Source organism: Stenella coeruleoalba, assembly GCF_951394435.1.
Source record: "Stenella coeruleoalba genome assembly, chromosome: 8".
NCBI lineage: Eukaryota > Metazoa > Chordata > Mammalia > Artiodactyla > Delphinidae > Stenella > Stenella coeruleoalba.
The window spans coordinates 94046260-94070955 of NC_137154.1; the positions used below are offsets into that span (position 1 = coordinate 94046260).

Genomic DNA, 24696 nt, shown 5'->3' on the forward strand with positions numbered 1-24696 from the left:
TTATACTCCAATAAAGATGTTTTAAAAAATCTAAATTTAGAAAACACATTATAAAAAAATAAATAAATAAACAAACTCAAAATGGATTTGAGACCTAAAGCTAAGGCCTGACACTATAAATCCCTTAGAGGAAAACACAGGCGGAACACCCTTTGACATAAATCGCAGCAAGGTCTTTTTTGACCCACCTCCTAGGGTAATGAAAGTAACAAGAAAAATAAACAAATGGGACCTAATGAAACTTCAAAGCTTTTGCACAACAAAGGCAACTATAAACAAGACGAAAAGACAACCCTCAGAAAGGGAGAAAATATTTTCAAATGAATCAACGGACAAGGGATTAATCTCCAAAATATAACAGTTCATGCAGCTCAATATCAAAAAAACAAACAACCCAATCAAAAAATGGGCAGAAGACCTAAATAGACATTTCTCCAAAGAAGACATACAGATGGGCAACAAACACGTGAAAAGCTGCTCAACATCACTAATTATTAGAGAAATGCAAATCAAAACTACAATGAGGTATCACCTCACACCAGTCAGAATGGCCACCATCAAAAAATCTGCAAACAATAAATGCTGGAGAGGGTGTGGAGAAAAGGGAACCCTCTTGCACTGTTGGTGGGAATGTAAGTTGACACAGCTACTATGGAGAACAGTATGGAGGTTCCTTAAAACACTCAAAATAGAACTACCATATGACCCAGCAATCCCCCTCCTGGGTATATATCCGGAGAAAACCATAATTCAAAAAGATACGTGTACCCCAATATTCATTGCAGCACTATTTACCATAGCCAGGACATGGAAACAACCTAAATGTCCATCAACAGAGGAATGGATAAAGAAGATGTGGTACATATATACAATGGAATACTACTCAACCCTAAAATGGAACGAAACTGGGTCACTTGTAGAGACGTGTATGGACCTAGAGACTGTCATACAGGGTGAAGTAAGTCAGAAGGAGAAAAACAAATATTGTGTGTTAATGCATATATGTGGAGTCTAGAAAAATGGTAGAGATGAACTTATTTCCAAGCAGAAATAGAGCTGTAGATGTAGAGAATAAACGTATGGATACCAAGGCGGGAAACGAGGGTGGGATGGAGCGGGAGAGTGGGACTGACATATATACACTACCATGTGTAAAATAGATAACTAATGAGAACAGAATGTATAGCACAGGGAGCTCTACTCGATGCTCTGTGGTGACCTAAATGAGAAGGAAATCCAAGAGGGGATATAGGTATACATGTGGCTTATTCACTTTGCTGTACAGCAGAAACTAACACAACATTGTAAAGCAACTATACTCCAATTTTAAAAAATGCAGCTCACTTAAGATTGGATCAGAAATCAGAGAGCCACAAAAGACCTGCTCTTTATCCAGGCCCTGAATGGCTAAGAGGGAAAAGTGGGATGCAGAGAATGAGGAAGGCCCTGTGGGAATAAAGACGAGGAGATCTGAGCTGGGCCCAGACTAGAAATAGGAGTTCAGAACCAAAGGATTTTAAAAACTAACCTCATTAAATCTTACAATAGCAACCCAAAGGTAAGGGAGCCTCACATTTCAGACCAAGAGTTAAATCACTGGCTGTCCACTTTGGCAACGCGTGAGTGTCACTTTTGTAAAAGGTAAGTGCCCCAGCTCCACCCAAGAATTCCAAACCAGAGCACCTCTGGTGGAGCCCAGCAGAGAGCCACCAGCCACTCTGAAACCCAGCCAGAATCAAGAAGCACTGCGTTAAGTCAAAGAGCCGTATTCATACCCCACTTCCAACCCCATTCACCCCCTCAAAACCCCAGTGTGTAAGTCACAGCAGGGCTTTCCTCCAGTCACTTCAATTGTTTCAGGAGTTCCAGACCATAGATTCCTCACCAAGACTCCACTTGCCCCTCAGCCAGGGTAGAAACACAGGATGATTTCCACAAACTGCATTTATTTGGGGATAATTGGCCAAAGAAATCATTTGGGTTGGTTTTTATCTCTGTGATTCTTCCCTGGAACCATCCACAAAGAGCACCGTCCAAGCAGAGGGTCTGACCTGATGGGATGCTTGCGGCCTCTGGGGCAGCTCAGTCAGGGTCCCCAGGGCCAGTGTCCCGCTCCAGAGGGACCAAGTCCATGCTCCCCCTAATCAGGGCCTGTTCCTCCAGAGCTGTCCCGTCTCTCTGCCAAGCTTCAAGCCCTCCATCTTCAGCCCTTTGCCCAAGCAATGAGGCCGGGGGAGGACTTGGAGGGCAGGGGATCTGACATGGACTCAGGACACAAGGAAGAGAGAGTCTGTGCCATGGCCAAGGGCAAAGGGAACTCCCCCTTCTTTTCAAAAAGCTTGCTCTGTCCTTGGCATTCCCCCATCTGACTTTTTGTCAGATGGGCTAGTTGGTGCTGACCTCAGAGAAGGCCAAACTGGGTGCTGTGGGGAGAGAGAAACAAAGCACATTTGTAAGAAGCATTTCAATCATAATAGTTACCATTTATTGAGCTCTTTCCATCTGTCTGGCCCAATTCTGAATTTCACATGCACTGTCTCATTTGATCCTTACCACCCGAGAGATAGGTTTTATTATTCCCATTAAGGATTAAGAAACTGAAGTTCAGAGAAGCTAAGTTACCTGCCTAAGACTGAGCTATAGCTTCTAAGTCAAGGTAAAGATTTGGACCCTGGTGTGTCCAACTCCAAAGCCTGTGATCTTAACCATTGTGCTATACAGCCTCAGAAAGGGGACACGGCGCGGTGCCCCCTTCATTTAAGTAAATTTAATCAAGAAGCAAAGGTTCTTTGTTACCCTGCTCTCTTTCAGATAACACCTCCCTACCTGAGGTCTCAAACAAGTGGTACGCAGGCCAGAATTCACCCACGGGCTTGTTTAATTTGGTACATAGTGTTTTAAAATAACTTGACAACCCCTGAAGGGCTTTGAGTTTGTGGCCCTGTCCTCTCATCACACTCGCTTTATTGAAACCGTTTCAAGGGGACAGGGCTGCCATTTTCTGCAAAGTTTAAATCGCAAGCACCTGGCAGTGAACATGGGGAAGTTGGCTTTGAAACTGGCTTTCCCTCCTCCATCATCTCTGCCCCACAGACTATCTGCAGACAGTACCACCCAGGTGGCTGACACACTCCGCAGCAGCCACTGTGCAGCTGTATCAGCAGGTCTCTAAGATGAGGTTCTGGCCGTCACTGTAGCACCACATGGCTATAACAGGAGAAGGATGGGGGGAGGGGAATGACTATATTCAACTTCAGAGGGGAGCTTATGTTTCCCTTGGTGGAGCCAGGCCAGGGCTCTGATCTCACACTTCCCTGGCAGAACCTTTCTCTGCTGTAATTATCTGGAAGTTCATGTGTCCTTAGTGCTGGTGTGACAGGAACAAACACAAGCCATCATCCTATAAACAGAGGAGGCCAGCCTCCCTGAACCCAGCAGAACACGGCTCCCTCCATGGCTGGGGTGCCTATCGTTAGTCTACAGATAGCATCATATCTCTCGCCAGCTCAGTCCTTTTGTCCTTACCCCTACTCACTACACAGCAAGTGTCTTTTTTAGGTGCTGGACTTCCCTGGACAGTTGAGCAAAGAGAAAGTAGGAATCAGACTCTGTATTATTACATGAAATTCAGCATGAAGCCTTGCTGGCAATTAGATGATGCCAAGGTATAACAAGTCACGGAATTTAAAAATCTAAGAGTTGGAAGGCACCTTTTGAAAGGAAGGAAAACCATCCCTTGTGACACGATGCTTGTGCAAGCCCCCTCGTTACTATGCTAAGATCAATCCTTTCCAGCCCTAGAGATGCTCATAATACTCGAAATTGGGTAAAAGGACAAGTTTGATATTACTTTTCTATCCAGCAGGACTTCAGCTTCTCACCCTTTCCTACTACCTAGAAAAATCTCTGCCCTCAGCAGAGTGGCCTCCCCAGGGGACCTAGCAATGTGCATCCCCCATGAGTTTGCCGTATCCTTCCCAGCTCCTTTTCCTGCCTCCAGATGCCTGGCTTGGCTGGACCCAGAATATTCCTCACCATGGTCATGTAGGTAGCCTCTGACTTCCCACTTGATTCTTCATCAGTCACCTCTTGCATGGTTATTGAGGAGTAGATATGTTTCTAGAGGGGAGAAAATCATGTAAATATTCCTAAACCTCAACAAGTCTTACACGCCAGAGAAAAGGCTATCTACCACTCTTCAAGGGGACAGGGGTTCTCGAGGGCATCAACCACCAAAATCAGTAGGTCAGAGGGTTACTAAGAGCTAGAGAATTATCATAGGTCACGATAATCCAGTCCTCAGACTTCCTGGAAATTAAGAAAATTAGCTCATCAGCAAAGAGCACTATCTTAAGAACCAAATTCTTTGGTTCAAAAGTCAAACATCTGGGACTTCACTGGCGGTCCAGTGGTTAAGACTGCACGCTCCTAATGCAGGGGGCACGGGTTCGCTCCCTCGTCAGGGAACTAAGATCCCACGTGCTGCATGCCGTGACCAAAAAAAAAAAAATCAAACATCTTTGTTTGGGTGGACATTGAGGTAGCAGCAGAAAATTCTTATCTTGCCAAATTATTTGTACTTTGTGATTATTTCCTCCTAATTAGAGTCACGGCAGGACGGCATTCATCAGCAGCTAACTGTCATCATCTCTTCCAGAGGGTTTATATGCCAGGAACAGCCCTCACTGAACTTCACATCTGTGAGGTCAGAGGTACTTTGTGATTCCCATTCCTGTCACTATTTGGAGAAGTGATATCATCCACTGACAAAGTCTTGGACTTCTGGAGTCCCCTGCACTATGTTGTGAGAAAATCCTACTCTTGGGACACAAACAGCCCAAAAGATGGAAAGGTAAATATGATAAGAGGAGTTTTTCAAAGGAAAGAAAGAGAGAGAGAGAGAAAGAAAGAGAGAGGGAGGGAGGGAGGGAGGGAGGGAGGAAGGAAGGAAGGAAGGAAGGAAGGAAGGGGGGAAAAAAGGAGGGAGGGAGGGGGAAAAAGGGAAGGAGGAGGGAAGAAATGAAAGAACAAAAGGGGAAAAAAGAGTTCAAGGAAACTAATCCATTTCTCAGTCCCTGGTAGCAATTATTTATCACAACTAATATGGTTGAAAAAGTTCTTGATCCTCTCTTTCTAAAGGTTTCCGAATATTTAATCTGAACAATTAACTCCTTCACTTAACTCTGGAATGGATCATAATCATCCTTTATATTGATACCGTGCCTCATAGATTACAAAGCACTTGCCTGTCATCATGTTATCTGAACCTTACAACGGGGCAAATATGTTTGTCCTTAAACTCATTTTACTGATGAGAAAACTGAGGCTCAGGGAGGTGGCAGAGCTGGGCTTGAACTGGGACTTTCCCAGGGCCCTCCAAGGATGTACTGGGCTGCTGGACTGGCCCTGTCCGCCCCACGCCACTCACTCTCCCAGGGACTCATTGCAGTGATGGAGATTTCCTGAGCCGCTGCTCTGTGCCAGGCACTGGATGCGCCGAGACATAACGATGAGTGAGACACAGTTCACACCACCTGGATCCTGGAGCAGCCTCCACCTTGCCCTCACTGAGCACAGCAGCAAAATGGCACAGTTCTTCTCTTACCTCTGGATTTGCCTTCTTTGTGTTCTCCAGGTTTTTGACCAAGGTCGTGGAAGTTATTGAACTGCAAAGGCATGAAAAGCATGTGGAATTACCCAAACAGCACCGTATATCCAAGGGTGACAACATGAGACCACACAGAGTTTTATGAAGAGAGAGACCCCAGGTTAGGAACTACTCCCAGACACCTACAGCCCACGCTACCCAGCTCCGCTTGAGATCTGAGAGATGCATCTCTTTCACTGAGAGCAGAAAGGCATCTGGAGATAGTTTAGGCTGAACGACAGCTTCAACCTCTCTATTGTCACACTGACAAGTTTTCTGCCCATAACAATTTTAAGTGAATTAATAGAGAGGGGCCATGGGATTCGATTTTAACATTTCCGAGGACTGGGGAGATGGAGCTGAGCCAGCAGGGAGCAGCAGAAGCTCAGCGAGACACTGGTTCAAAGGCTTCCGGCTTCTTTCTTCCAGGGAGGAGGCCAAGCAGAATTATCCCCTCAAACACCCAGGGCTGGGAGCTCCGGCCCCTTCCCTGCCCTTGGCCTTTGATCGCTCGACCATCTGCCTTCTGCATTTGCCACTAAATAGGTTTCCTTTTTTTCCTATTTTGGCCTAAGGTGGAGCGAGAAAAGAAAAATAATAACAACAACAACCAGGGTTAAAGCTAGAAAGGAATGTATATATATTTTTTTATCTCAGAGTAGAAATATTTTAATCGTATTTTCTGATTATAAAGCTGTATGCTCTGATTGTAAAATAACTCAAATAATACAGAAATGTAGACAGTCTGAAGTTGAAGCTCCAGTAAACCCCCTACCCTCCTAGGACCCACGTTTTCTTTTATCCCAAATAGCACTATTAATATTTTAGAATTATCCTTCCAAACCTCTCTCAATGCAAGCATAAGTATACTCACACGAAATATATTTAGTATATATGCTGCTGAAGAGAGAATTACATAATATGCTTTTTTATTAAAATGAGATCATACTATATATTGTATAATACTACTCCTCGGACATCTTTCGCCATCATTACATACAGAGCCATGCGGTATTTCATTGACTGGAATACCAATTCATTGAATCATTACCTTTCTGACAGGCACTGAGAATGATTTCAGTTTTTAATTATAATCTTTGCTACAGCAACCACGTTTATGCACAAGTCTCGGCACATCCGTCCGACTATTTCTTTAGACTAAACTAGTAGACAGACATGGGAATGCTGCTCTTCATTTTAAGGGAAACTGAGGCCCAGAGCAGAGAAGTGAGTTGATAGGGAAAGCCAGGTTGTCTAACTCTCGGTTCAGTGCTGTCCACATGCCCAAAGCAAAGACCTTCAAGTTCAAAACCAAGTCAGAGAGCCCCTGGGGAGTCAAGTGCAAACCTAGCAGGCAGCACCAGTTTCTGGATAATACAGGTCCCATGGGGAAAGGAGTCCCAAAAGTCAGCACTACTCAGTCTCAATGGGGGTTCTTGCCCATTGACACTATTTCAAAAAGAGAGTCAATTTGCCCTAGCAACATAGTTCATCCATAGTTGGATAAACGGAAGGATATGAGCCTGCCAACAGCCGGTGAAACACCAGTGCCCGTGCCCAGAGCCTCGGTGTATTTCTGAGGTACTGGTAGAATTTCAAGCCTTTAAAAACACATTTCAACAATAAATAATTTAGGACCTGAGGCCATTCATTCAAAAGTAGCTTCTCATAATTAAAATGTGGTCCTTCAGATAAAGCCACTGACAACCCTCAGAGCCTGAGCTTCTCTACGAAGTACATACATACTGTGGGCAATTCAAAAATCGTTTCGGGCATCGAATAGCACCATTACGGTTCTTGCATAAGATTTACACTCTTAATTGTGCTCTACTTGGACCAACATTTGTAAGTCTGTGTAATCTTTGTAAAATGAGGATGGTGTGGGAATGTGCAAGGCCTTTCAGGATAACAGTGAGCAAAGGGGGGGGTCACTATACGATGACGTCTAATGTGGTAACCACAGATGATTCTGGTTTAAAACACCCCCTTCTGTGAAACTGGCACACTTAGAGCCTTATCACTCTCTTCCACTTCAAGCTAGAGGCATCTCCAGCCCCCCAGCCGAAGAGATGGGAGCAGCCCTGTACCTCTTATTCCCATAGGTCCTCTTCACAATCAATATCAGAACCGGAAGCAGCAGGATAGTGGCGCAGACAACTCCCACAATGATCACCAGCTGATTACCGCCCAGGATCTCAGGTCTGAGGGTTACTGAGGTCACCAATGCTTGGGAAAGGAGAGAAGTAACGACAGGGCCTCAATAATCCAGAAAAGAGCTGGGAGCCTCACCAGTTCTAGACCAAGTAGCAACAGCCACGTCAGAAGTGGGAGGAGAAGGTCAGACTCCACTCCATGTTGAAACACTAGGACTCCAGCTGTCCCCATTAGATTGAGAACCAAAGTCCGCTGACACACACACACCCCCGCCCCCGCTTACCACTAAAATGTAGACTAAGGTCGGTGGGAAAAGAGAATATCACCTCACCTACAGTAGAGTTTCCTTTCACGTTAATAATTCTGTCTTAAAATGTGGTTTACCAAATGACAGAAATAACAGACATGTTAGAGCCTGCTCCACAACACTCAGCCCCATAGTCATGATACAAAGTAAAGCACTTCCACCCTTATGGCGCCCTTCACTCATTTCCTCAGTTCACTCTGAACATACACATCAAACACCTCCTGGGTGCCAGATATCGCTAGGCACAGAAGATACAAAGACAAATAGTGCGTGGTCCCTGCCTTCAAGGAGAGAGACAATGTAAACAGAAAACCACAGACCGCTTATAGATGCTTTGAGAGCTGTCCATATAGAGTACAGAGCAGCACAGAGAAAAGGGTACCCAATTCTATGGGAGAAGAACCTGAGAATTTGTCAGCAAAAGTTTAAGAGTTTAAGTTGAGTCTTAAAGGAAACATCAAGGTTTTTTTGGCAAACAGTATGGGGAAGGATGGTAGGGACCTTATACCCAAGGTCTGGAGCTCTTAGGTGCTTTTTTTGTTTGTTTGTTTTGTTTTGTTTTGTGGTACGCGGGCCTCTCACTGTTGTGGCCTCTCCTGTTGCGGAGCAACAGGCTCCGGACGCGCAGGCTCAGCGGCCATGGCTCGCGGGCACAGCCGCTCTGCGGCATGTGGGATCTTCCCGGACCGGGGCACGAACCCGTGTCCCCTGCGTCGGCAGGCGGACTCTCAACCACTGCGCCACCAGGGAGGCCCTCTTAGGTGCTTTTAGGTGACAGGATGGTGCTTTTAGAAACTAGCAAGAGTTCCATGGGTCTGGTTCAAAGGTTGTGTTTGTCGGTGTGGTGGGGAATGAGGCTGGATGAATAACAGGAGCTAAGTCATGCAGGACCTTGATTATCTCAATGAGGAGTTTGGATTTTTTTCCTTGGCGATGGAGAAGACATTAAGAGATTATAAGCAGTTGAGATTTGTTACTGAGAAAGATGGCACTCAGAGCTGCATGAAGAATGAGGGGTAGTGACTGAGAATGAAAGCAGAGACTTGTTAGAGGCCTACAGTCCAAGACGGGGATGAGACAGCCAGAATAAGGCGGTGGTGACAGATGGGAGAGGAGGCAGATCCAGTCAGTAGTAGACAGCCATAAAAAGGAACGAAACTGAATTATCTGTAATGAGGTGGATGGACCTAGAGTCTGTCATACAGAGTGAAGTAAGTCAGAAAGAGAAAAAGCAAATACGGGTTGCTAATGCACATATATGGAATCTAAAAAAAAAGGTATGATGAACCTAGCGGCAGGGCAGAAATAAAGACGCAGACGTAGGGAACAGATTTGAAGACACAGTGGAGGAAGGGGAAGCTGGGATGAAGTGAGAGAGTAGCATCAACATATATACACTACCAAATGTAAAATGCGTGGCTAGTGGGAAGCTGCTGCATAGCACAGGGAGATCAGCTCAATGCTTTGTGACGACCTAGAGGGGTGGGATAGGGAGGGTGGGAGGGAGGCTGAAGAGGGAGCGGATATGGGGACATGTGTATGCATATGACTGGTTTGCTTTGTTGTGCAGCAGAAACTAACACAACATTGTAAAGCAGTTATACTCCAATAAAGATATATATATTTTTAAAGTCAGTAGTAGAAATGACAGGACTTGTCAACTTGTTAGACTGGGGGTCATGGGAAAGGGAAGAATCAAGTACAGCTCCCAGGCATCCAGTTGGATAACTGTGTAGATGGTGGTGACATTAACTGAGGTTGAAGAGATGGGCTGGGGAGAGGTGAGAGGGGTAGGTTTGGATATGTTGTATTTGAGTATTTGTGGAATATTTGGGTGGAGCTCATATAATACATAGAGATAGATAGATAGATAGGCAGACAGATAAAGTTGTATCTAACATAGAATATATTGAATGTATATAGAACATGGTGTTCAATACTACTGAGGTAGAGAAGGTCAAGGATGTGCCTTTAGAGTACCATTGGTGATCTATGCTAGAGCAGAGGTAGAAGCAGAAGACTGAATGCAGTGTGCTATCAATTAATGGGAGATGAGATAGGAGACACCATGTCCAGCCCTTTAGCAAGCTATCTGGCTGTGTAAAGAAAGAAATACATAATGTACTGTGGGGAAGGTTGCACAACTCGGAATATACAAAAAACCATCAAGTGTACACTTTAAATGGGTAAATTGTAAGGTATGTGGGTTGTATCTCAATAAAGCTGTTTCAAGAAAAATAAAGATATAGGATGAGAGCTAAAGGAGACAAGGACATAGGTAAGAGGAAGAGTGGAGTGTATGTTTGTGCTGAGTGGTAGAAGCCCTTGGAAAGTACGGGCTTAAAGAGCCATGCTGTGAGGATCCTGAGAAGGAAGAGAGAGCACCACCCGAGCACAGGGGCTCAGATAAGCCCTGGGTGGAAGGGAGCTCAGGATGGCAGGGCAGGGAGGACGATGGGAATGGATGTAGGTCCGTTTGTGGGCGGGGAGGGCTCCAAAGTTGAATGAGCTCCCGTTAATGGCTTCTATTTTCTCTGTGAAGTGGAGCTAAGACTTCTGAGAGTGAAGAAAGCCATCTGTCTGCTTCCCTCTCCAGCTGGGATTCTTTGCTATTGGCAAGAAGGCGCCTCCATAGACTTAAGTCTCTGGCCAGAGGTACTGGGGTGTGTTGCACCCTCACCTCTATCCCTGCCCCCAGCCAACCACAGCCCAGCCCTGGGTCCCTAGCAAAAGGCAAAGTCCACAGGCCACATCCTGACTGCTAACTGGGTTATGGTTTAACTTGAACTCCTCACTTATCAACCTCTATCAGTCAACACAATTTAGTCTTTACTCTCCTACACACCAATGGCCTTAATACACAGTGTTTCACCAGAATACAGAATCTTTGATCAGGAAACCCCTCTATTTTTGGTTCTGACCCCTTCCTGTTTTCTCTCTGTTCTTTGCTGTCTCTTACCAGCTCGGGACCATCTTCCTTTCCACTACAGAGCACAGAGCATCTCCCTTGAAGCCAAGTCAAAACAACTCCAATCCACCTCTGAGCTCCTGTACTTTTAACTTAGTATATTACACCAATGATGAGTGAGGTCCGGCAGAGGGGTGGTGTTCACTCAATATTAGCTTTTTTTTCCTTGACCTGCCAGCAGGGAAGAACTAGGGTGAGGCAAGTAAGGTGCATAGGGCCCCAAATTTGAGGAGGTATCACTCTCAAGGTCATGCAAGTACAGGGTACAAGTGCCTGATAAGTGCTGGGCTTATCAGGTTCAGGCAAGTACAGCACCTGGGAGTGATGCCTCCTTAAATTTTGCACCCTAGAAGCCTCTTCAGCCTCACCCTAGTCCTGGCCCTGCCTACCGGCTATGAGGCTCCTCCTCCCTCTCCAACCAAATGTTAGATACTTCGAGGCTCTTTCAGGATCACGTGCAGCACAGTGGTTTTCCTGACTGTCAGGTTCCCCAGGTGGATACTGCAGGTGTAGCTTCCTCCATCAGACTCCTTCACTCTGTGGAGCACAATGGAGCCATCGTTGTGGGAAGTGTCCCCCACCAGGTTTACACGGTTCTGGAAGCGGCCCCAGTTCTGGGGGTATCCCATGGCTGCCTTGAGTTTGGGGTAATAGCGCAACACAATCTCCTCCTAGAAGGGAAAGGCAAAACGTATGAGATTGAAGGGCTGGGGTAGAGGGGCGCCGGGAAGGTGGAGAGGGGGAGCTCTCAGGACTCACAGACTCTGTGTGTGGAAACAGTAAAGGTATTATCAGAAGGTGTTAAGTAACACAAATCCATGGACACATGTCTCTGCAGGCACATAGCTGTGCAGGATGCCACCAAACCACAAACAACTCTTCCATCTCAAGAGAGGGATGAGGAAAGTGGGAATGAGGGACTTTCAGGTTTTTGCACTTCTCCAGTAAAAAAAGTAAAAGTACACCTTTACTTTTTATGACATATCCAGTTGGATTTCCAATAGGCACCTGAAACATGTCTAAAACTGAACTCCAAAATTCTCCCCCAAACCAGTTCCTTCTCATCCATCCCATTTTGGTAAATGGCAACGTCTTCTTCCTTAAGCTCTGGTTAAGAATCTTGCAGTCATCCTTAACTCCTCTATTTCTTGAACAACTCTCATCTAATCCCACAACAAATCCTCTACCCTCGAAATACATCCCAAATCTAGCCACTTCTCACCTCTTCCACAGTCTGGTCCAAGCCACCATCTCTCACCTGGATTTCTACAAGAGCTTCTCAACTTGTATCCCTCTATACTCCCCACTACAGTTTATTCTCAGCAGATGAACCTTTAGAAATATAAGTTAAATCATATCACTCCTCTGCTGAAAACCCTCTAATAGCCCTCCATTTCTCCTAAAAGTACAAAGTCCTCCATGAGCTGCCCCACCCCCATCTCCTCTCTGATTTCATCTTCTACTGGCTTTTTCCTCACCTACTTGGGTCACTTCACTCCAACCACACCAGTCTCCTTGCTGCTCCTTGAGTACTGGCCTCAGGGCCTTTGCACTTGCTGCTTCCTTTGCCTGGAACACTCTTCCCCCCTAGACAGATGCACGGTTGCCTCCTTCACTTCCTTGAGACCTCTGCTCAAATGTTACCTTTTTGGTGAGGTCTCCCTGACCACCTACATAAAATAACAACCACAAAACCCTGCTTTCTTGTTCTCCATAGCTCTTACTATTACCTGACATATCATGTATTTATTTCTTCATTGTTTTACTATGTATATCCCTCCATCTTTTTTTTTAACATCTTTATTGGAGTATAATTGCTTTACAGTGGTATGTTAGTTTCTGCTTCATAACAAAGTGAATCATCTATACATATACATATATCCCCATATCTCCTCCCTCTTGTGTCTCCCTCCCACCCCTCTAGGTGGTCACAAAGCACCGAGCTGATCTCCCTGTGCTATGTGGCTGCTTCCCACTAGCTACCTATTTTACATTTGGTAGTATATATATGTCCATGCCACTCTCTCACTTTGTCCCAGCTTACCCTTCCCCCTCCCCGTGTCCTCAAGTCCATTCTCTATGTCTGCGTCTTTATTCCTGTCCTGCCCCTAGGTTCTGTCCCTCCATCTTGATTGTAAGTCCCCCATCAGGGCAGGAGCTTTGAGTATTCACTGCATAGCAGATGCTTTAAAAACACTTGTTAAATAAATGTGTTGGAGTTTTTTATAAAGTTATATAAATATTATTATTTTTTAAAAGCTTTTAAGAAAAGGAAATGGGCATACAAACAGAAACATGAATGAAAAGACCTGGCTTGTCTCTTGTGATTCAAATTCACAACCCAAAACGTCAACTCTCATCCTATTTTCTGCAGTGTCTCAATTGGTGAATGACATATAAATGCATGACGAGTTCCCAGAGGTGAATCTGGAACTACATGTAATTCCCCAGACCCCACCATGATGCCACCATTTCTTTTTTTTTTTTTGAATTTCTGAATTTTATTTTATTTATTTTTTATACGGCACGTTCTTATTAGTTATGTATTTTATACATATTAGTGTATACATGTCAATTCCAAACTCCCAATTCATCCCACCACCCCCCACCACCACTTTCCCCCTTGGTGTCCATACGTTTGTTCTCTACATCTGGATGCCACCATTTCTGACCCACTCAGCATATAGGAATCAAGTGAGTATAAATGACTTTTTGTAGGGATGACCTGGAATATGTCTTCATTTATAAAAGTTAAATCTTTTCTAAACTTTGTACCTTAACTTTTATTAACAATAAGTTACCTGAGATATCTCTTACAACACACCTTGACTCATCAGGATATCATCATGCCATAGTTGACATCTACTGGTCTAATGAACTAACTTGCTGTTTACTACTTCAGAGTTCCCATGAAGTACTCCTCAACCTGGCCCCCAGGACCTACTAATCCCAACATTCGAAGCATCCATGAAGATAAAGAAAATTCCCTCCATCACATAAATGGGGCAATGGGGCACAGAAGAAAACTCACAAAAATAACCCAAATAAGAATAAGAGGGCTTCCCTGGTGGTGCAGTGGTTAAGAATCCGCCTGCCATTACAGGGGACACGGGTTTGAGCCCTGGTCCGGGGAGATCCCACATGCCGCGGAGCAACTAAGCCCGTGTGCCACAACTACTGAGCCCGTGCGCCACAACTACTGAAGCCCGCGCGCCACAACTACTGAAGTCTGTGTGCCTAGAGCCCGTGCTCGGCAACAAGAGAAGCCACCTCGGTGAGAAGCCCGCACACCGCAACAAAGAGTAGCCCCCGCTCGCCGCAGTTAGAGAAAGCCCACACGCAGCAACGAAGACCCAGCGCAGCCAAAAATAAATTAATTAAATAAATAATTTTTTTAAAAAAAAGAATAAGAATGCAAAATGGTATAGACGATCTTATTTGCAAAGCAGAAATAGAGACACAGATGTAGAGAACAAACGCATGGATGCCAAGGGGGATGGGGGGATGGGATGAACTGGGAGATTGGGATTGACATATATACACTATTGATACTATGTATAAAATAGATAACTAATGAGAACCTACTGTATAGCACAGGAACTCAATGCTCTGTGGTGACCTAAATGGGAAGGAAATCCCAAAAAGAGGGGATATATGTATACATATAGCTGATTTACTTTGCTGTACAGTAGAAACTAACACAACATTGTAAAGCAACTATACTCCAATAAAAATTAATTAAAAATAAAAATCAAAAACATTTTTTTAATTTTAAAAAAAGAATACAAATGCAATTGTGCTTATGCCTAGCCCATTGCCTTCCTGGCTGGGCCACCAAAATCATCCCCCTTGCTATCCCACGGACTCTATGAAAAGGAGAAGGGAGAAGAGGAATTAAACTAAAATGCAGTGGCCAAGTCATGTACAAATGCTTTACACCAGCGTCTCCTATATGCGTCCTGACAACCTGAAAAGCTGAGCAGCAGCAGCATCTGCTTCTTCTTCTTCATCATCTTCATTAGAGTCATTTTTCCCAACCGGAAGCTGAAATTGCCCAGCCAAGTGGCTGAGCTGAGAGGCCCAGCTTTGCCAAGGTCCAAAGCCCAAGCCCTCACAACACCACCACATGGCACCTGGTGCCTGGATTCTTGATCTCCCCGCTCTGTCCTGACAGCATCAGCCAGGGGCTTCTTATACACAATGAGGGTTTCTCCTCCTTACCTTGGTGTGCTCTCCTGATGAGAACATCCAGTCTACCCTGGTCATGTGTTTCTCTTCTGTGCTGTGGAAAACACATCCCATCTGAGTCGAATCACCCACATGAGCCATGAGCTCTGGGGACAAAATGATAAATCAAGTCAAACTCAAGGTATAATCTATAGAAGCCAAAGAACTTCTAGAAGAGATAATATTTAGCCAAAGATCCTCAACAGTAAAATCAATGTCACCACCAAACACTGCACACTTTCCCTCCACAGGTGATCCAGATTATTCTGTGTGGTCAAAGTACTCAGAGGTTTCTCACTCAAATCCACACAATACCCCAAGGATAAGACAATACCCTCTAGCTACCAACATTGGGGTCCCACTGACTTCAGTAAACACTTTCTGGTTCTCTTAATTCCTTTCTCCTTCTCCTTTTCTAGAACCTCTCCCACAAGCCCCAACTCCACTTCAAGCTTGTGATAAAGAAAGTACAGAAAACCTTGAAGCCCCCCACTTTCTGTTCTCCAACTTAGATACCCACATCTGCTTAACATAAACAGGAAGTGGAAAGTTATATAACTCTCATTCTTAGAAATAATCCACTGGCTCTCCTAGCTGAAAAACTGAATCACGGGTAACTCTCTTCAACTTCTTTTATTCTTCTACAAGTTGTCTTAGGACTTGCTTAGGACAATTCTGGCTAGAGTACAGGTCACAGGACTGCTTGCTAATTAGGCCAAGACAACAGACAGTTTTCCTCTTGGCTTTTCTTTCTGTTTTAATCCCTGCCCCCACTTCCCCATCTGCTCCCCCTTCCCCTGCTCCTGACTTTCCAACAAATAGTCTCTTCCTCCTGCTTATTTGTATAAGCAGCTGACCCCATCATATGTTTACTGCTTTAGTCATTTCAACAAGTCCCTGAAAAAGAAAACAATTGGAAAGATGCTTCTGATTTTTCAATAGTGCTCTATACAAATCGACCACAAAGTCAATTAAGAAAAGAAAGGCAGGATGATATTTAGGGGAGACACAAGCCTAGGTCTTAACTGGACAGAGTTCCTTCAAGAGAGCATTAAGCGGAGCTCATAAAGGAACACAGTACATCAGCTAACCTTTTCATCCAAATTGTGTCCCTGGGAGAACGTTAACTTACCACCCAGGAGGAAAGACGCACAATGGGAGGAAAGCAAAAGAAAATATTATGAACTCAAAACTCTATGGAGGGAATTATTTTGGAAGTAATAAAAATTCACTGCAAAGAATACCAATAGGGAAGGAAACACCCTCTAAATCTATGAGTATATTAAGAATTGGACCCTGTTTTTTAAATGCAATAATAAGAACTGAACATTCTGAGTTCCTTCAACACACCAGGCATGTGCTAGACACCTAGGATATCACCTAGTCATTACAATATTTTGAGATATGCACTATTACTCTCCCATTTCACAGAGGAAGAAAGTGAAAGAGCCCAGAGCTTCATGGCCAGTAAAAGGCAGAGCCAGCACTCAAACCCAGGCCTGAGTGAAAACAAAGCCCACGCTTTCTCACTCCCTTTACTGTTACCACCTCACATAAGTGGAAGGATGGCTGATTCTAGAGCAAAAATATGGGAAGTTAATATTATTTTATTTGTAAGAAAATTGTCTATACCACTGAAATTTTGTTTTCCAAATATTAGGAACTTTCTCTAAATTAGGATTTAAAGCACTGTTAGGTGTGATTCCAAAACATGGGCTTTTAATTATTTCATTAGATTGCCTCCCTTCTAGAATCATAGACCTTTATAAATTGAAAAGAGATTAGTATAGAATAAAAATAATAGAGTAATGAAGTTAGGGATCCAGAGGCCACCTAAAGCTCACATACTATACGACCTACCATGTGCGTGAATCCCTTCAATAAGAATATTTTCTCTCCTTGAACAACATATTTTCCAAAATGTTAAACCAAACTCAAAACATTGTTCAAGCAATTCATCTGATATGAAAACTTTAATTCAATTTTGAATCTTAAAAATGAAGATCATCTGACTGAAATTATATGCACAAGTTTGAATAAAAATTACTTTTTGTTCTCTTTATACTTTTCATCAACTATTATACAATATATCTATACAGTATAAGTGTATAATCTGAGGACACACACATTCAGATGCCTTAAAATCCTTTCATAGAATAAAATGGAAGCAAATTCCTAAGAAAGAAAGAAAGGGAAAGAAAGAAAAAAGAAAATTGTCTATGGTGTTTAAAATAAGAACTACGAATAAAAGAGTTGAAGTAGTAGAAACACAGAAAAATTACAAACTGAAGGATAAACTTTGTGGAGGAAATCTAGATGAGTTTTCACATGGAAGGAGATGGCCACCAGGCAAATGGTCAGTAGTTAGAGCTATTCCCACGCCGCTGGAAAGGAAAAGTAAATACAAGTTGCTCCACTGGCTACTGGGAAATCTGACTACCCCTAAAATTGCTCTAGCCTGCTCCCATGGACTCAGTTCTTAAAACTGCCTCCTTTGGGCTCCTTCCCTCTGTGTCTCTTCTAAGCAGGAATAGGCACCCGTTTTGTAGGACATGCTTGTAGTCCTCAGGCCCAGCATCAGAGAACAAAGTAGAAAGGGGTAACTCAAACATAATCCTTGGGGGACACAGACAGTTGGTTCATTTCTTCTTCCTGGAGAGCCATAGATTTAAAATCGAAAGAAAAATGCAATTGATAAAAGTAGGAAAAATTAGGAGAGAGGCCAGAGGCCACCTTCTACAATTCCTTCTACCCTTCCATTTTTTAGAAGTCAGATTCAAGTGAGGGATGCTAATTTAAGAATTTCCTTCATTTGACAAATGTTTACTGAATGCTTACTCTATGCCAGGCATTGTGTCTAGGGCTGGTCATGGGACAAAGAACACAGATCCAGGTGAGCAGGGGAGACACAACTGAACAGGTGTGTTGAATATCACCAGAGACGGGGACAGGGTGCTCCAAAGGAGCTCATTGAAAGAATGGACCTAAACTAGCTGGCAGGAAGCGGGGCGTCCAGTTTCTAGTTCACTCACTAAACAGCAAGCTCTCCTGAGGCCAAAGACTGTTCCTTCTATCTCACACTTTTTTTTTTTTTTTTTTGAGGTACGCGGGCCTCTCACTGTTGTGGCCTCTCCCATTGCGGAGCACAGGCTCCGGACGCGCAGGCTCAGCGGCCATGGCTCACGGGCCCAGCCGCTCCGCGGCATGTGGGATCTTCCCGGACCGGGGCACGAACCCGTGTCCCCTGCATCGGCAGGCGGACTCTCAACCACTGCGCCACCAGGGAAGCCCTATCTCACACTTTTAAAGAATGTATTTAATTCTGTGGTTTTCAAACTTTTTTTTTTTTTTTTTTTTTTTGGTTTTCAAATTTTTTAAAGCAGCAAAATTCTTTCTTCAAACGAAATCTTATCTGGCAGCCCAATGAATACAACAGGAAAAGGAAAAGGACTTTGGTTGTAGTAGAGGTGGAAGCCTGAGGTCCTGCCCAACTAGATCCTTTATCAATCCCCTGCCCTGTTCTCATGCTTTGTGTGGCCCACCAGGTTCCTTGGACCTTGAGTGTTCTATAGAACATGTTTTTTAAAACCAACAATCTACTGAAGCCATTTATAAATGGGAACATAAGGTCCTAGGAAGTCAGAGAGATCTGCTCATTTCTTTTATATCCCGCAGAACACCTAACATAGTTACCTACAAAATATGGACACAACATCAACATGGATAACTGATGGGAAGCATCAGGGTATAGTGAAAAAAAAACATGGACTTTGTTGACAGAGGTACCAGGGTCCAAGTACTGGATATGCCATTTAATAAATATATGTCCTTAGGCAAGTCACTTAATCTCTCTAAGCCTCAGTTAACTCATCTGTAAAATGAAAAGAATACAGTTCTTCCTTCACAGCATTTTCATGAGGTTGAAACATGATAAAGTAATAATAAAATAATGATCATCATTATTTTTATTTTATTGAGGACTCACTCCATGGTAAGTACATAGCACAATGGCTGTCACTTGCTCAACAAAATCAGTTCGCTTCCCTCACCGCATACCAAATCTCTTGCCCCTTCGCCCTTCTCTGAGTAAGCATTTATGTACCTTTGGGCTCCTCTGGTAGTACATGCAGGACCACTGCTTTTTTGAACACCAGGCTCTCCATTTTGAAGCGGATTTCACAGGTATAGTTTCCCTGGTCAGCCTCTTCCACATTTTGCAGCAGGAGAGAACCGTCATGGTGTAAGATGTCCCCCACCAAGCTCACACGATTCTGGAAACGCCCCACAGGCACACTGATGTTGGCATAATAGAAGAGCACGTAATCATCCTGGAGGGCAATACAACATCAGAGAAAATGTAAAGTCCATGGCACCAGACCCAGCAGTCTGGATTCAAAAGCCCCTGTTCTGTGGAGGCAGCATAGTCATCATCACCACTGTGATCAAAAAGTACTTGGGGGCTTCCCTGGTGGCGCAGTGGTTGAGGGTCCGCCTGCCGATGCAGGGGACATGGGTTCGTGCCCCGGTCCGGGAAGATCCCACATGCCGCGGAGCGGCTGGGCCCGTGAGCCATGGCCGCTGAGCCTGCGCGTCCGGAGCCTGTGCTCCGCAACGGGAGAGGCCACAACAGTGAGAGGCCCGCGTACCGCAAAAAAAAAAAAAAAAAAAAAAAATAGTACTTGGTACCCAATTCATCATCAACAACATCATCATCATCATCACCATCATCGTGTGCCTGGCAATACACTAACTTGCACAAGGCTCTGTGGCTCATTTTACACAAAGACAATTGGAGAAACAGGGTCAACACATTTCCATTTCTTACAGTTTAAGGTAAAATGTAACACCCACTCTGAAGATCACTCTGGGGATTCAAACTCACAACTTTTGAAAAGCATCTCCCATCTTCACCCTGTGTTCTGCCATGGCCTCCGCATTCGACGGCATCCAAATGTAATCCCACAGACAGGCTGTTGTGAGAATCCCCAGCATGTTGGCTGTTACCGCTGTCCTTTCTGCCCTCCTCCAGGCAGCTTATCATAAGGCATGAGAAGGAGTCATCAACAGGGAATGGTTTACAGACTGGGAGGGGGAGCCACTTAGACCATGGGTATTTCCCTCTTATAACAATAAATAGTAATAAAAATTTGAGTGACAGTAGCATGATAGGGATAACATGCTCTGAGCTACAAAAGCGATATTTCATTTGCAAACATTGGGACTTTATTGTCAATAATACATTACTTAGGACATATTTCGCAAATGATCCTGACATACAAGTATCTCCACAGAATCTCAGATGAGGCTTAATACATTCTGTTTCCTAATCCAAAGAGCTCCCATGAAAGGCCTTCACTCAGCCATGCTGAATCTGCTAATGCCAACACTTCAAGCAGCCATGAAGGAGAAAGAGATGATTCCCCAGCACATAAATGGGTCAGTGGAGTGCTGAAAGAATCTGTCCCCTCCCCAAAGAAAAGATTCCTGTGACACCATTCCTGTGCCTAGCCCATAACTCTTTTTGTCTAGACCAATGCGTTTTCACTCTTCTCGCTCTCCTACCCACCTATGCTACTCTACAAATGGGAGAAATAGAGGAAAGGAACTAAAGAACTTTATGTGCATGTCTCCCATTAGCTTCTCAAGGTCCCGAAAAGTAAGCATTACCATTATTATAATCACCTTCATCTTCACAGATGGGGAAGTTGAATGTCAGAGAGTTTGAGTCATTTACCCAGCTGATTACACAGCCAAGAGGCCAGGAGGAGGCTCCGTTCTGGCAAGCTCCAGAGCCCAAGCTCCTGCAACCCCGTCTCCTGGCACTGGATGACCTGATTCTCCCTCTCCCCACATTCTGACACCATTGGCCAGGGACTTTTAATACACAGCAGTGTTTCCTCCTTCTTACCTTGAAGTGCTCTCCTGATGAGAACATCCAGTCTACCTTGGTCACAAGTTTCTCTTCTGTGCTCTGGAAAATACATCCCAACAGGGCTGAATCACCCACGTGGACTGTTAGCTCCACGGAGGAAACAATCAAGTCATTCAGGCCCAAGAAATAACCTACAGAAGTCGAAAAGGCAAGAGGAGGCATCATTCAGACAAATACACGCAGCAACAAAAACTAGTATTAATCTCCAAGTATATGCATCTTTCCACCCCAGATGACCCAACGTGGACAAAGTATTCAGAGGCCCTTCATTCCAACCAGCATGGCATTCCCAAGGGTAAGAGAAATACTCTGTAGTTCCCCCCACGTAGCTCAAGTCAGAGGGGTTCTACAATCTTCATGCTATATAGATGCTAACTGGTCCTGTGCTCCTAGCCAGTCCCTTCCCCTTTTCTAGGATTCATCCCTGCAATCTCCTTTCTAAAGAAAGAAGAGAGGGAATTCCCTGGTGGTCCAGTGGTGAGGACTCTGCGCTTTCACTGCCAAGGGAGCAGGTTCGATCCCTGGTCGGGGAACTAAGATCCTGCAAGCGGCGTGGCATGGCCAGAGAAACAAAACAAAAAGAAAACAAGAAGAAAAGAGAAGAGAAACCCTGAAGTCTCTCCTTTCAGGTCATGAATTTAGACATCCATAAACAGGAAATGGGATGTCTCTGGCTCCTAGTTTCAGTTAGGGAACTGAAAAGCCAGTTCACAGGTACTTTTGCTTCCCTCTGCCTTTCTCCTTCTTTAGTTCCTTTACAAAAGCTTATCTCTGAATTTGCTGGCTGATTCTGGCTGTAGTGCAGGTCCTTGTAATTAGGCCAGGACAGAGCACAGCTCCTCCCTTGAATTTCCTTTGTTTGCCTTCTCCCCACCTCCCTCCTCCAGCTCTGCCCTCAGCCCTGGCTTTCCAGTCTCTAGGGTTAGCCCATGCGGTACCCCTCCACTATCTGTCCATTGCTCAAGTAATTTCTCTTTTCCCTTAAAGAAAAAACCATTTCTAAAGAGAAAACCATTACATGGATATTTCTGTTTTCACAGGACATGCTCTATGCAAAGAGATAACCATAGCAAGAAAGACACATTTAGATGCTGGCCAGTTCCTATCAAAGAAGAGCCAAGTGAACGAATTTTGGAGTAAACAGAAAATGTGCCAACCTCTCCATCCAAGCTGCTGCCCCGGGAGAAGAGTGTTAACTTCCTGCCCACAGCAGGCAACACGCAGTGGGGAGGATGTGAAAGAAAACATGAACTCTCCACTCTCTGGAGGGAATTATTTTTTGAAAGAAATCAAAAGTACCTGCAAAAGCGACCTGGAATTTTCCTGTAAGGAAGAACTGAGCAACTTTAAGTGTGGTTAAAGGTATAAGAAGCTTATTTAATGTAATATGAAGAGCACTGTCTGTAGAATTAAATGAGTTTGCTAGAAAGCAAGAGCAACAACCAAAGCAAAGAGAAACTTATACCTGATAGGTAACCTTTGTACAGAAATGGCTGAAGAAATCGAGACTTTCTACAGAGGAGGAAAACCTCTCCAAGAAGTACTATACCCCCTGATGTCACCAGGCCACTCCACACGGAGTTGGATTGTTAAGTCTCTGGATGAAAGGGCAAAAACCTGCAGGCTGCTTCACCCAGGAAATGTCTAAATAGCCTCTGAGATTTTTATAACCCTGATTCCATGGGGAAAAAAATTCTCTAATACATACCAGTTTCATGTGTGTGTGTATGTCTGACTGCATGCTTGTGCACATGCTATGTTGCCTGGAATTAGAGCAAAGACAATTCTTTTGTGCACTTTGCTGAGTCAGTGTTTAGGTCACCATGCAAAGTTTAAGAAACTAATAATAAAGAGAAAAATAGAATAGATAAACAACAAGGTCCTACTGCATATTACAGGGAACTATAGTCAATATCCTGTGATAAACCATAATGGAATATAAAAAAGAATGTATGTATATGGATAACTGAATCTCTTTGCTGTACAGCAGAAATTAACACAACATTGTAAATCAACCATACTTCAACCATACTTTAAAAAGACAAAAAAATAGGGACTTCCCTGATGGCATAGTGGTTAAGACTCCATGCTCCCAATGCAGGGGGCCCGGGTTCAATCCCTGGTCAGGGAACTAGATCCCACATGCATGCCACAACTAAGAGTTCACATGCCACAACTAAGGAGCCCGCCTGCCACAACTAAGACCCAGAGCAACCAAATAATTTTTTAAAGTTTTTTAAAAAAGAGAAAAAAATAAAAAGCTATGAGAGCAAAGCATCTCATTAATTTATTCTTCCAACAGAGCTGTATCCATGGGATAAAGAGAAGACAAGGGGACAAAAGGATGAAAAAGTTAGAAAGAGATGGGATTAGCAAGAAGAAGCAGCCCTGAGCACCGTAGGAACAGGAGACTCCAGAGCAGGCTTTTTAAAAGTGGAGCTTAAGGAGAAACCTGAAGGATAAGGAAGGCTTAGGCATGCTTGCTAGGGTGAGGTGGGGAGAGAAGGTTCCAGGCAAAAGAAACCATCCAAAATTGGGAAAGAGCTCAGCGCATTTGAGGAACTGCAAGAAGACTAGTGTAGCTAAAGCACGAAAACAATTACAGGGATTCTGGGACTCCCTTTGGTAATTTCATTTCCTGATCTGAGACTAGCTGTGGTTTTAAAGATAACAATTTAAAGTGCAGGAATACCAGCGAGAAACTTTCTTTGTATCCCATAGGAAGGTCCTAAAACACCCAGTCAGGACCCAAAGGCATTCTGTTTCTAATAGCAGCAGAGGAATATTCAGCTTTCCAAGGAAGAGTCTCCTACCTGGCTTCTAAAACAGCTGTTGAAGCAAAACGGCTGTTTCAACAAAACTGTGAAGTTCCAGGTTGGGGTTTCCATTTTCAACAAAGCAAGGGGAAATGAAAATATATAAAACTGGCTTCTGAACACGCATGAGACTTACAAGAAATCAAATACCCTCCTTGGTCCCTTGGCTTCTACTTACTGAGTAACACCGGCACCAGGATGCGTTTCGGTGGGTAAAACATGCTGCTCTCAATTTTTCAACCTTAAAAGAAAAAAAAAGTCAGAAAATAGTGTCAAGAGAAGTTCATTAATTTAACACATCAATGGAGAGTTCTGTGAGTCAGCCTCTGTCTGAGGCACTGGGCTGCAGCACGTAGCAAGGAAGACAAGGTCCCGGCTGATAGCAGCTTGCACGTGGAGGGGAGATGGAGAGGAAAAAAGCAGCAAATGAATGAATAAGAAACAGTGGATGCTGGTAACTGCTATGATGAAACAAAACAGAGTGGTATTTGGAGAGTCACTTGCGGGCTGCCTCAGACTGGCTATAAGGGAAGATTAGATGAAAGTTGCTTTTAAAGAGAAAAAAAGCAAACAATTCCAGGATAGCCTTGAGGTGACAACCCTAGACAATCTACAACCTGAGAGTTTCACATAAACAAAAGATTA

At 44.0% G+C, this 24696-nt stretch overlaps 1 protein-coding gene across 1 annotated transcript in view; it reads right to left on the bottom strand.

Annotated features, from left to right (window-relative positions):
* Positions 1 to 1986: 1986 nt before the first annotated feature.
* Positions 1987 to 24696, bottom strand: part of JAML (junction adhesion molecule like) — a 32841-nt gene continuing 10131 nt past the window's right edge. Inside the window, exons 2-10 of the mRNA XM_079929896.1 lie at positions 24230 to 24292; positions 21212 to 21366; positions 19406 to 19631; positions 15298 to 15410; positions 11510 to 11747; positions 7735 to 7873; positions 5606 to 5666; positions 4036 to 4119; positions 1987 to 2423 (exon numbers count right to left, since the gene is read on the bottom strand). Of these exons, the coding sequence (XP_079786022.1) occupies positions 2331 to 2423; positions 4036 to 4119; positions 5606 to 5666; positions 7735 to 7873; positions 11510 to 11747; positions 15298 to 15410; positions 19406 to 19631; positions 21212 to 21366; positions 24230 to 24272 (1152 nt within the window). The 5' untranslated portion in view covers positions 24273 to 24292 and the 3' untranslated portion in view covers positions 1987 to 2330. The remainder of the gene's footprint in view (positions 2424 to 4035; positions 4120 to 5605; positions 5667 to 7734; positions 7874 to 11509; positions 11748 to 15297; positions 15411 to 19405; positions 19632 to 21211; positions 21367 to 24229; positions 24293 to 24696) is intronic.